At 39.1% G+C, this 14,406-nt stretch overlaps 1 protein-coding gene across 1 annotated transcript in view; it reads right to left on the bottom strand.

Annotated features, from left to right (window-relative positions):
- Nucleotides 1-3,123, bottom strand: part of LOC112554820 (fibronectin type-III domain-containing protein 3a-like) — an 87,327-nt gene extending 84,204 nt beyond the window's left edge. The window contains exon 1 of the mRNA XM_025222873.1: nt 2,900-3,123. Coding sequence (XP_025078658.1) covers nt 2,900-3,009 — 110 coding nt within the window. The 5' untranslated portion in view covers nt 3,010-3,123. The remainder of the gene's footprint in view (nt 1-2,899) is intronic.
- Nucleotides 3,124-14,406: the final 11,283 nt, after the last annotated feature.

Below are 14,406 nucleotides of genomic sequence, written 5' to 3'. Positions count from 1 at the left end.
TAAGACCCATATGATTATATCCTAAGACTGATTGATATCCCTGAATAAAACAGTTCATGAATTTTGGTAACTGCATCTTCTGTTTCGCATCATTAAACTTTGTTATCATTTAGACAAGGCTTTTCTCGTTTATCAACATTTACCTACTATGTATTAGTTTTCCTCTTTCTGAAATACCAGGTTTTGCATATATATATAAATGCATTTTCTTAATTCAGTAACATATTTTCTCCACAATCTAAACAAACTGATGAGTAAATAATGCTCTCAGTCAACGGACCAACATCGGCATCAATATATATATATACTTGTAATACTAAAAACAAAAGTCACAAGTATACAAAGCTATGCCATTTCTAGAAAGCAAAGTTCTGACTCAGCAACTTTACACATACATGTGTACATTTTAAGCTTGTTTATAAAATGAGGCAAAGGTATAATTTGTCTCAAATGACATATTCAACTCATGCATAATATGCCTCATATTTCATCTTTAAGTGCCACAAGCTCCTCACATTTGCAGTTCCTGCTGACATTCATGACATCCTTTTTCCCAGGCAAAAAATAGAACACTTTAATGTTTAGTGTACCAAAGGAGGAGAGCATGTTTATCTGAAGGCACATCCTTAGATAACTGTTATGGCTTTCCCTCAACATTACCTGTATACATAGTCTGCAAAATCTATACAGATAAAATTAATGATCAGTGGGAGTTTTTTTTAATATGGCAAATGTTCCATCGTTTTCTTTGTTTATAATTTACTATGAAAAGTTCACTTTTATTATTTACTATTAATTTCTTTTATTTTAACTTCCAATTTGAAAAATTTCCAAGTAGGTTTCTAAAATTGCTTTTTGGAGGTGAATAGTGTCTCTTATCATTGAAGTACAATACAAAGAGCTCGCCAGAAAGGTTTCATTTTGTCATTATTTCAGTGCACTTGCACGCATTGAGAAACAAGGGATTTTAAAACAAAATTTTAAAATTCTTCATTTCCAGAACTACTTAATAGATTGACTCTTCACTTTTTTATGCATGTACCAACTACTTCTTGATAAAATAAATATGCACAACAGTTTGCTCCTTTGAGGACTCTGGTGCTACTAATAAAAAAATCTGTCATGGTACTGAAAATGAGAGTGCAGCCATGTATTAGAATAGTGTCAGACGGTTTAAAACAAGTTATACAAGCAAAAGTCATCATCACCATGGGAAAATGTGGCATAAAGCCTAGTAAAAACATCAATCAGAATTTTATAAAATAAAAAATCTACCTGTTTATTCTATTTATCAATTTAGCAACAGTACTTAATCCTTACTTCATAACAAATAAAAATCCTGCAAATCATCCCAACAATTAATTTTCCTTTATATTACAAAACATTTAATATTTATTAATAACTATAGTACTACATGCCAAATGAATGTTTACAATAACTGGTTAATGATACACTCTAAAAAATGTGGAAGATATGATACATGAATATTTTTACTCCACAAAATGTCACCATATCTACAGTCATTTTATGTAAGCCAATAAAATAATATTCATGAGCATAAAAGTCAAAAGTGTGCATATATATAAATTGTAAAGGCAATTTAAGCTGGTTGTGAACTTCCATATGGTACAAAATTTCAAAAGGCCTGGTTGAGTTTACTAAATGAATAAAACAATAAATAACAAATCATGTATTAAGATTAACCTGATCAAAATAAATAAATTTAATACACAACCCCCTGTCAGTTACTTTTATCTCTTATGTTTTGTCATACTTTGAAATGAATATTCTGAGAAATCAATCCTGAATACTGAAAATACAGACATGCATAACATGACTGATCAGCAAAATAAAAGGATGTTGGTTTGGATGGTGATAAAAATTACTTCCTCTGAGATTTCTTTATTTTTAGTTGTTAAATTACAAAAATTCTTGCAGAATCTGGTACTTACATGATCACCATAATGTCTCTTATGGTGCTGGACTTCAGAGACTTTATACAGAATGAAACATATGCTTAAGCCACTATCACTTTTGAAAGCACCGGCAAATCACAATATGCATGTAGAGTTGTTGACGGTGCGACCAAAACTAATTATTAATCCTTATATGATCCAAATAGTGTTAACAAAATAGTTAAGCTGCATTGACGCTAAGTGAAATCGTGAAAAACCGGTGACACAACCACCTCCTGATGTCAAACGACCCGACACCGACGCAAACTCAGCAACATACAGCATTACCTCGCCTACGCATCGCGTCCCACAGCTGGCTGGGCTACCCCGAATAGCTGTCAAGATTTAGCACTATTCGACTGTTCCTACTGTTGCAGACGACAGTTTTCTGATCACGTTGTAGATGCTAACGCCATAAGGGTTTATTCCTCCTGTTAAATTATGTTCAGGGCCACGCACTCGTTGAAACAAATATTGATTTACCTGTTTCGAAACTAGCTGTAAACGAACGAACTGAAAGTGCAGACCGTTTGTCGTTGTCGCCAGCTAGCGCAGTAGCAGACGAGTGGACGAACAGCTGTCACAAACGCACCCAGACGTCATAGCGAGAAACGAATAACGCGTTCAGACTTTTCATTACATAAGTCTAAAAAGGAATCATCCAAGAATTAGATTAATACCGATATACTGAAACTTATGACAAGTCTATCTTCAAAAATTCACTTTCTTATCGAAGCTAATTACGTGCAATATGGTGCAAAATACAGCCTTCAGAGAAACCACTACAGACAGCTTATGCTTTCTTCAGACTCGTAAGCGCACACATGAATAAAACGGACGAAAACGACAGAAGAAGAGACCACTGACTAAATCTGTAATAATATTGCACGATAAGCACATGTAAATGTGTAAAAGATATTCAAAAGTTGAAATATTTCCATTACCTGCGAACTAATCCGCCATGATGAATATTTTTAGAGGAAATTGGGCAAAGAATGTCGGGATACGTTGTGACAGTGCTACCCAGTCTCAAATTTTTAATGGAATTTTCCATCAGCTCAAGCTAATGCTAAATGCACAAGCAGAATGACAACTGGAGAAACATATTTGCTGTTTAAAGCGTATCTACAACTTGAAAGAACAGCATTTGAAGCAACGCGAATAGTTTTTACGCAGGCTTTGCCGTTGTGGTCACGTGGTTTGACGTCATTTAATAGGATGGGGAAATTCCCTAGGAGAACTGTTTCGGGGCAAGAAGCGCCACAACTTTATCTACCACTAATTCCACAAAGTCTTCTATGTCAGGATGGCTCTCAGACAAACTCCATAAGTGGTAAGTATCTGTAATTTTTGCCTTTAAGGCTAGACGATCGACGATTGCGAAGAAAGGGGAGGGATTTCCCACCAGGGCACGCCCCCTTTTTGTACTATTATTGTCTGTTTATACATGTGCTCGAGTTATTATCAGTAAAGTGCTGTCAGTGGCGCTTTTCATCGTGGATACAATTTTTTTTTCAGATATTCCATTCCCCACCTTCACTCTTGAAAAGTAAACTATTGCTTTTTTCAGGGGTTTTCGACTGGATACATTTTCATAAATATTGTTATCGATCATTTAATGATGACCTATTTTGAGATTTTGCTCTACATCTTTGTTACTTTTTGTTAACTTGTTCTACATCTTTGTTACTATTTTGTGATCTTATTCTACATCTTTGTTACTATTTTGTGATCTTATTCTACATCTTTGTTACTATGTTGTGATCTTGTTCAGCGCAATAAGTTCGCGTTTGGCTGAGATTATTGCACTTTATAAAATTATCATTTATTATTATTATTAACAACCTTTCCCATAATACTAGTCCTTTTTTACACCCTTCCTTTTGCAATATTATGTTGCTCTCGGCTCTTGTTCTTGTTATTTGGTTTCTCTTTGTGTTTTCTGTATTTAATTTTATTCGTTTAGTAGGTTGTTTACTCTTTTATAGCTCATATGTTATTTGTTTTCCTGTCCCTCGTATGCTGTCCATGTTTCGTTCTTGTTCTTAAGCGCTAAGAGCATACTGATTAGGAGTGTGAGTATGCGCTTTACAAATTTTGCATTATTATTATTAACTCAAAATGTAGACGTTTGGTAATCTAATTATAGTTCTCGTCATGTTAAGAGCTTCGATCCTGTCCTGACCTTGATATATCATTGTATGCTTTATATATATCCTTGATGCTAGCAATGAACTGTTTTCATGTGAATGACACTTCCCTGATATACAAACGGTTTTGATAGAATTTTTAATTCTTGTCGATCGTTGATGTTGCTTGTCTTTGCTGATTTTTCAGTTACATTTGGATGCCGTGTAGACTCTTGACCAGGGGTGGGCAAAGTTTTTCTTTTTGAGGGCTCAAAATTCTCAGCTATGCTCCAGCCAATAAAATACCAAAATTCCACCCCAGGTGACTACACAACAAACCTAGTGATAATGGAAACAGCTGACAAAGAACAAAGATAAAAAAATAGTAGACATGACTGCCTTTTATGAGAAATGTAGTTCGTTGGCATGTATTCGTGGATCACATTCGTTTCCCCAGCGCTTCTATCTCCAGGAACATAGTGATTTACGGGACTAGTGGGATATAAAAAAATTCTAATAATTGGGTAAAGCGGGTGGAAACATACTATTTCCTCATATATGGGAGAACCCACTTCTACCAGATAAAGGCTACAAACACAGAAAGAGGTCCACAACTCAGACGTCAGGATTGTACGCAGTCCTGTCAAAGCCTGAACCAATGGGAGAGCTAGGAACATATGTTAATAAAGCAATCCTGACACTTGTAATGCTGACCTCTCTCTGTGAGAATATCCACCCCGAATTTTCGGAAATAATGTCTTTGCACCGAGCTTTAATCGATCATTAGCTTCCAAAACTGTCCTCCCCACTGACCCTTTAAAGGGTCAAAGGGTACGACCCATCAGGTCTAAGCGACACGTTGACAGAAATGTGAACCAAGTCGGCAACACTACGTCTTGTTTGTTACGTTCTTTGATGCCACGCACGTCATCGCTGGTCACGTTGGATATAAATAAGGCCCAGCAAAGGCCAGCGCATCTGAATGGAGACAATACAATATTGATTTGTCTTAAATAGAAAAATGTAATGTCGGCAGACATTGCTGCGTGTGCAGTTGTATTTAGTTCAAGCGTGGGCAGTGGAGTTCAGTCAGTTAGATGACGTCAGCCAATCTTACTTCAAGATATGTCACACATAGTCTTTAATATCGTTTTACAAAACAAAAAGTGTCTCCTGCATTTGCCGTTTCCCCAAGCTTTCGGCTTCTCGAGGGGGGAAAAGTTACTACCTCTCCCCCTATCCAAAAAAAAAAAAAAAATCCTAAATAAATACGCACGAAGCGCCTTCTGCATGAGTTAATGCATGACATCCTGTTTTCTTCATTTTCTATTTGATCGACTTGTTGTTGGTCTTGTTGTTCTCGTGTTTTCGTGTTGTTGATACGTCAAAGCTGAGACTATGACAACGAATCCACGTACAATGCTGACGTAGGTGCTGTGGATCTCTCTCTGTACGTGGCGATGCTTGTATGCGTGGATCTCGAGAACGAAAGTGGTGTATTCACCCAGAATTGGGAAATAGTATATTGCACTGAGCTTTACCAAGAAAACTGTTTTGCACCTCATTAGTTCCTGAACACAGTTCGAAACGCAGTTCGACAGCGACACGCTATATGGTGTTGCTCAGTAAAGTCGATACTGTTGGATAACGCTCCATAAGGATGTAGTATAAATAGAATAAAAATAACGGCATTCTGTTCTGCGTCAGATTGAATCCTGTATACAGACACTAAGACGGACATTGGTCAGTGAACATCAGTGAACATTAATTAGCACGAGTGGTGGTGAGACATTTATTGCTCAGCGCCAGAAACCTTGCATTTCTTTACTTCTTGGAAAAAATCTCCACCCACTAGTCCTTTGAAGCATCTTAATAAATAATATTAGTTTAAAATAATAGAATTAGCGTTGAATTCCTTCTCGCTTTTAGGTATTTGAAAATATTTCCCTTAGTATCTCCATAATGTGTCAATACTGAAGGCGTTAAAGTTAGGACTGCAGGGAAAGTCCCCTCCCCCTCTCCCGAATCTTTCGTAATTTCAACCCGTCTCTTTCATAATAATAATAAATTTCCCCGGCCTTTATTTTTTTTTCGGAGAATAGGAACATCAAAGTTCTTATACAGTAATCGCTCGATCAGCTGGATGGAAAAATCCAAAGCTAACGAGAGAGGGCGTGAAGCAGAGGATGCAAGAGAAAATAAAGCAAATTTCTAACTGACGTCACTGGTAACAAATATGGTTGCTTGACTGGTTGTGATAGTATTTTTGATTGTGTGCGGAAGCCATCTGGTTCCAGGAAGGAGAAAAGTGCGGACCTCGGAAATTTATGGAAAAATCGAGAATATTCACAGGAACCCGTCCAAAACAGAAGTGACAGTCCAAGACTAGGCATTGGTCTTGCTTCGTGATGAGGGAAATTCTGCATCATTAAGTCACGTGGTTAAACGTGTTGAACAGAAACAAAGCAAATAGAGAAAGCGAGAGAAACTGTGCTATTTTTATCGCAATTTCCATGTTACACAATAAAATCCTGTTACACGATAACAAAAATACCAACACTTTTATTCTTGCTATCAGGATATGAAGCAGATGGCAGGTTGATCCTGGTCATAACAAATTAAATTCTCGAGAAAATCAGAACACATAAAAATAATCTCCTTCCTTTTGTTACAATATCACCTGCCTTAACTTGATATAGTCAAATTATTTTGAACGAAAATAAAACATGCAACATGCAGGTTCAATATTTTTAGAGGGAAAGGGAAGTTGGGGGATAGTACGGAACGTTATTTTTAAAATGGATCAAGGTAGTGTAATAAAAAAAAAATTAGGGCGAGATAATTAGTTTGATGACAGCCTCGTGAGAGCTCCACCCTTTACGGAAGTACTCCAGCATGCGTGATTTTAGCTGAATGACTGGCGAAATAATACGAAAACATGCAACAAATATGTCATAGTGACACATAACACTACAACTCACCTAACTTAAATGCTCTGTTACAAAACATCCTCTATTCCTTCTCACAGCGCTATTAATTATTGACATACGAATCTATGCATTGTAAACAACCGGAAATGAGTCAAGCGTATGTATATATAGTCTCAATTTATTGTGTCGCGATCATCCCTCAAACACAAATGTTAGGCGAGAGGTGAAGGTGGGAACATGATGATCCTGTATGATTCATAACTAGGGGTAACTCTTGGGGAAATCTGTTCTGCCACAACGTGTGTTTGTCTCTGGGTTGGCGAGAAAACATGTTAATTGTGGGTGTGTGTGTGACGAAGTCAGGGAGTAGGTCGTGATATGCACTCAAGTCTGTTTTAGTTGTCATCTTATAATAAAGAAAACCCAATCATTTGGGTAAGAAAATATTGGGCTTTTACTCTTTGATATTTGCACTTCCCGACTTTGAGAGTGAGAGAATGGGTTTGGGCATTGAAGTTTGTTGTTCGCTGTATGCCTGTTTTCTTCATCTTCTTCCCTTTGCACAGACCATATCTCCAGTTGGAGAAATACAACAAATCATGAGGTAAAGAAAAATTACCCTCACTTCATAACTAAAGCCCCTGAAGGCTGGGTGGAGACGTTGGTAAGATCTGTGATTTGAAGTGGAGAAAGTTTCATCAACGGCACAATGGCGAAAATGTGCTCAGAATGGCTATATAACTATAAAACACACTAGTTCTTCGTTCTTAATCACTCTTTTCCCTTTCTTTCTCTCAGTCACACACGCACACATACGAACACGCACAGCGAGCCAGTTTTGTTTTTACACCTTGCTAGACAAATGTCTGGTATATGTGTACATACAATGTCTTTCGACCAAACACTACTTGTAATCTTCAGCTTTCCGTGTCTTTACCTCACTTTTTTTACAAGGGCGTATCTGATATATGTTGATCTCATCTTTAGAAACCTAGCAGGGTGCTGGTGCAGTCGTGTCAACAAAGTTATACGAGGCCAGGCACGCAAACGTTTCAAACCTGTCACGAGCTTCTTTTTGGCCTCACCTGCATTCTTCCTACAGGTGTGGGGCGCACGACCTGTGACGTCATCAGAACATTTCGTTCACGCCGCGGGAAACACATTTATCGTGCATGCTAGAGGTTCTTGCGCATCAGGGTGCTTTTCACCACCGCAGTCACGATTGCAATGCCCTCAGTTCGTCTCAGGGGCCACACAGTTCTCTTGGTGTCGGGAGTGGTGGGGAGGGGAATGTCACCAGGTCCTCCATTTCCTCCCCTTTCTCTTAAATTTCGAAATGACCATGAGGTAGAGACACTTTTTTTTTTCTAAGATGGTATGTTAACTGCCATTTAAGTACCCTATAACTTAAGTAGAAAGTCTTTCCTGTTACGAATTAAATGTGCGAGCGCCGGAAGCGTTTTGACTCGCCGGTGACAGCCAAACTGATGTGACTACGCCCGACTAGACCATTCTAGCAGGTGAGTGAGAAAGTATGACTGACGCAAACCTTGGTACCTGGAATGTTCGGTGCGAGAGAGCGCATGCGTAACGAGTAGATGCTGCATGTTTCTAGTTAAGGGTATATAAGTGGTGAGAGTGAGCTTCAAGAATGGAGTGAAGTAGAGAGTTAATGGAGCTCTATCTATTGTGTACGTGTGTCGCCTCTAGTGAGCGAGTGTCGCTGTTGCAAGAGATGCGAAGCGCGTGTCGCTGATGAAGAAGCAGGAGTCGCTGCTAGAGTAGTTTTCAGCTTGTCGCTGATTTGCCAGAGTGTATACAAGTGGACACCGTTGTATAAACTGTAAATAAAGTGTTTTGTTTGAAATATTTTCGACTGTAAAGACAGTTTCTTGGAGAGGTTGACACCGTAGAAAGGCGTAGATTAAGGACCCGCAACGAGCCATTGACGACGAAAAATGTAGGACTACTGCTTATATAAACATCACACTCGGCGCGCTTTTTGCCTGTAGTCTCAGCATGGACATGTAAAGGTGGATTGCTGTCTGTCTGCCAAGACCAACGCTTAGCCTCTTACGAAGTTCTCCGCTGTTAGTCTCTGTGAGCCTAAACAAAGAATGTGACTAAACCGGAAACTTTGTAGTATCATGCCTCGTTTTAGTAGTTAACTGGAAAAAATCGTCTGCCAGCAGTCCAGTAATACAAGTTTGTGATCTACCTGTCCATCAGAAACCAGACAGAGAGAGGAATAGACGTGCAGGAAAGAGGAACAATTTATAAACGTATTAGTATTAGGTTAATGGCAGTGGAGTTCTTGCAAAACTCGATCTGTAAACGGCTAAAGAGGTAGAGACAAGGGAGGAAGAAAAGAGTTTTCTTAAAAAAAAGAGAGTGTTTCCTGAGAATAAAGTCCAACGCTATAAAGTGCTAAGGAGGTGGAAAGAGAGGCAGGGGAGAAGACGTGCGTACGTGAAGAGTAGGTTTATCGTGTGTGTTACTCTTCTGGTGTTTCTGGTGTGTGCATGAGTTACCGCTATTCACACGTTTCGAAAATACTTAATGTGATGAACCGACTTGAACTGGTTGTCGCCAAGCACCTCGTGTACAGTGGTCATCTGATTAATCCGTCAAACTCCACAGGTCACGCTGCCCTATTCTTTGTGACACAAACACATACAACGCGAACGCAGGAGAAAAAAGTCCTTCAACTACACCAGGAAATGCGCAGCGTGACTGGCTTACACGAAAACACAAGACTGATCGCAGCCGACACCCAGACGCCACGTCAGCAACAAACTAGTCTGGCAGGGTCGGGGTGGGAGGCCGGGTGGATGGGGAAAACAAAACAGCGGGAGGAAACTGTTCGGCAGCAGTGAAACGATCTTTCCCACAGCCAGTAACAGTGTTGTCTAGTGACGTTGGAATGGGCTATGCGACAGACGTAAAATATATCACACGAGGCTGGGGACGCAGTTGGAGGTCATGTCAACCACTACCGCACCTGGACACAGTCCAGGAACAAGTAGATTGCGTGAGTTGTTCACTAAAATGGATGTACTAAGACTTCGATCCTTTACTGTTCGATCCAGCTTCCCTATCAGAAAAATCCCCTCCCCTCTCCTTTCCGAACTACAGTGTAGACTGTAGAGCCATTAAGCCGCGGTCCAGTAATCCACAAATTCGCTTAAGCCGCGCAAAATGTTTGGATTATATTTTTTCCCCCCAAAAAAACGATGTACACTGGATCAAATAATCTTGCACTGTACTGGAGAGACTGAAGCTAGCCTTACTTCAGCCGTATGGAGATCATCGAAGACCTTAACTGTGCCATATGAGAACAACAACATTGTTCAGATTCGTTAGAATCCTACACTAATGTTATATCTCGTGGCAGATGTGTGGGTGAACTAAAGACCCTTACTTTTACTGCGTCCTGAACTGTAGCTTTGCTATCAACCTAAAGAAGACGACAGGACTTTTTGTCATTCATGAGTATGTGTAAACCAATGAGTACTCTTGCAAGTACTTAAACTAAGTCCCACCATTTAACTTTCCTAACAGCTAACCTATATGTGACAAGGGAAAAAGTATTGACACCGTTGAATGGGAATGTCGACAACAGCTGCAAAATCAGCCACAGGCAGCGTGGATGATGTGAAAACTAATAATAATAAAAACAGTGCAACAGCAGGCTGAAACAGCAGATATACATACTGCAGATGGCGCTGATTTCTCTGTCGAGGATGATAACGACATCTGGAGAGCGTGGAGCGAACACAGCTGCCAAGGCAAATGAGAGGAAAAGGGTAATAAAATTAAAGAGGAGAAACAGAGGGTTGGCTGTTAAAGTGTGTTCGTGTGCGTGCGTGCGTCTTGTATGGTTGAGAGAAAGTTAACGCATTCTCTGTAAGATAATTTGGTTCTTTAAGAGAGAGAGGGAGAGTCGCAGTACAGAACAGGGCTGAACAACTGTTTTCACAGGAATCAGAAAATGTGTTTCTGCCAGTTCGTAGAATGGTAATGTACAACAAATTTCAGAAGCGACGCGCCCATAAGTTGTCGAGGACAGTGGTGTTTGATCCATTTAAGCCTCGCTCTATCGGCTTGTGTGTTTCCATCCTCTCCAAAAAAAAAAAAAAAAAATCATCATGATCAACAACAGCAACAACTGGCATGTTAAGTAAGGTAAAGAAGACGGACTTTTCTTGGCGTCAAGCTTTAGTTTGCTATTCAGAGGTCGCCTCTTCCCAACCCTCTCTGGTTGGCAAAGTGCCGAAGCGTCGAACCTCCGATGAGCCTCAGAGTCCCACTGTATTCACAAATCTACTGGTTAATGTATCGGCAAAAGTTTACACTTAGCAAAGTTTCAATGTCAAAAGTGCCAGAACCAGAACCATTGGTTTCCTGTGAGCTTGACATAAAGCTGTGCCAAACTTAGATATTCGACGATATTTGTCCTATTGAGAATCGCCTTCAAAGTAACACGTGACTGGTCCACAGGCATCAATAACATAGAAGCTGATGCGGTTTGTAGTCTGTCAACAGGTCGTAGAAGGTAGCGCTTCACAACCACATCTTTGAGACCAACATAGCACACAAGCAGGGGCTCGCCGGATGTATAACATTATTCAGATGGATTTTACGCAAGGAGCGAAGCTGGCATGCTGTTCATTCTCATTTATTTGAACGAGAACACATCAACCTATTCAAAAAACAAAAACAAAAACAAAACAAAAACCCTCTACTGGTGCATTTTTCAAAGTGCTTAAGGGACTTATTCAACCTTTCGATTACATATGTCGCTGCTATACGGGTATTGTCGCTTATCTTCATCTCATAAAAGAGTTTAGCTTATTTTTAACTTTCAAAAAAAATCACAAGTTCCAACAATGTAGAGATTACCTATGCTTATATTTGTTACATGTATCAAATTTTGGTTCCTAGTTTTCTAATCCTCATTACAGATTCCGAAAGGTTAAGTACGATGTCAAACCTACATATGCAGAATAAGATGGCAAAAGCTTCATATATATGTAACTGTTGTTTTGATATGGTTTTGGATACGTCTAGCAGAACCAAGGTTTTGCAGGCTCAGATCTGTTTATTTCAAAGTTTTAAAATCGATTGCAGGACCATCAAAAATGACACGTTGATATTTCTTTTAACAAGCAACTATTTTACTTTCAGATTTTCTACATGTAAATAACTACATTTTTAAGGAAGACTAGCATTTGAAATGCGTTTCCCAGTAAAAACCATACCCTACGACTCGTATACAGCCCGTTAATTCTAACTTTTATTGACCATTTTGAGAAAAAAAAAAAGTCAATTGTAAAGAAAACAGATTCCGTTTATTTTCATGTGTCATAAAAAATGTTGATCTTTGTGAGAAATCATATTCATCAAATTGTAAAATTTTAAGTTAACTCTCTAACAGCATATGTATGACTCATACACTGTATTCAAATGCCACTTTATTTATTTTAAGGCCTTGCAAGTTAAGTAACAATGTTGTGTAAATGAGAAAGATTTAAGATTGTATATGATTGTTTTTCTACATAGAATGTAAACATCTTCTTTCGTGATATGAAGCGATAGCCAAAGCAGCAGTCATTCCTTCTCATCATTAGCTGCATAATAGAGACCAACAGGCCATCATCTGCCGCCTTCACATGAGATGCTGTTGGTTATGTGTTTGTGTACAGAGGACAGGCGTTGTGGAGACAGCCCAGTTAAAAGTACAACAACATAGAAGAGGCTTCAAAACATTTCTCACACAAGCGTTCTATCCACAAAGCAAAGCGCCAGGAGCTGTAGCCACAAGTGATGCACCTTTGCACCAAACTCTTGTTTGGGAAGGGGATGGAAATAACGGCATCCTTGGGCAAGAGGATCTGACTGCACAGTTGTATGAACCGGAAGAAGAAAAAAAGATGCCCTACTCCCCACACACGTTCGTTTCTACCCCCCTCTCTCTCTCCCTTCCCTTCCTCAATCTACGAGAAATGCGATAAATAATAAACATCACACACACACATACTTTGAATTACACTCCTTACAGCTACAGCTTCGAGACCAGAGCTAAGATTACAAAGTACAAACACAAACGTTGTAGATATCTAAGATGGGGATGAAAGGCGTTTGCTAACTGGTGCGCACGGCAGGGAGGTAAAAGAAAACACTCGAACCTCGGTTAACAGCGTTTGTATCACTACGCCGCTGATAGATTCTCTGCGTTTGATAAGACTTTTGTCACTTTTCAATTACGAAGCAAAAGAACTCACAATCTGCTGTAATTTTTTTTAAGCTAGATAGCAAATCAAGGCAGAGGCTGCGGATTGAAAAATAGATTAACTCAATCTGTACTCGGCAATGTCGAGCAGTGTAAACGACCTAGAGGGACTACAGGGCAGAAAAAAAATGAAAAACAACTGTTAAACAAATTAAAACCAGACATACAGCAAGGAGAGGTTGGAAACAAAATCTCTGGGCCTACACTTACGAATCGAGGTTAAGTCACTTCCCAAGTGCAAAATGGGGAACTAAAGGAAGAGCTTCTTGTTTCTGAAGTCCAGACTCAGTGGACACTAGTTCCTGCTTCTTCTAGGAAGACCTTTGCCCCAGGGGTAGAACAATACATAAAATGTCTGTTTACAGCTTTAAAACTTTGGAAATGTATGCGTAATTTTTCATGCATGCGAACTCCCGCTTCGTGTTAGCAGGCACACAGAGATAAACAACAGAAGACAATTCAGTGCAGTTCGGCACTTCTTGAGCTTGGACCACCTGATGTCCAATTGAAACCTAATAAAATACTTGGATTTTCCTGATTTTTTTCTGGTCATTTTCTGCAGCGCAGAAGTAAGACTTGAAGAAACTCAACCTCTGCCAATGGCTGTCCTGTTTTGCAAAAAGTGTATCCAAGGAGAAAAGGGTGTGTGTGTATGTAACTTGGCATACGGTTCTCAGTTTGTCTTCATTTTATGGTTATTACTACGAGAAATCAATTAACTCTGTCTAAAATAATGTTTAGAGATTTCATCTCCTCCTTAAAATGAAAAAAATGTAGTTAAAGTCTGCTTCCTTTAAGTAACCAGATACAGAGAGCTCTGTTGATGCTTCACGTTTGAAGACCAAAGAACTAACCCTAACCCTAGTAGTATTCTTACATTACATGTAAGGACAAAATATTACAAAAGACAAAAACAGAAATAATAGAAGAAAGAATTACTGTCTACTTAATTAAGTTTGCAATAATACTTAAACACCTGGAAACACCCAAGCTCACTAGCCGGAACTTTAAAGTCTCTTATAGCCCCAACCTCACGACAGCCTTGTGCTAAATAGTGACAGCTAACAGTCGCAAATCTGCTAAAAACTTACATCACTGCC

This window comes from Pomacea canaliculata, linkage group LG14 (genome assembly GCF_003073045.1).
Source record: "Pomacea canaliculata isolate SZHN2017 linkage group LG14, ASM307304v1, whole genome shotgun sequence".
In the NCBI taxonomy this organism is placed as follows: domain Eukaryota; kingdom Metazoa; phylum Mollusca; class Gastropoda; order Architaenioglossa; family Ampullariidae; genus Pomacea; species Pomacea canaliculata.
Note: the sequence above shows the minus strand (reverse complement) of the source record. Positions and strands in the feature narration are given on the sequence as shown.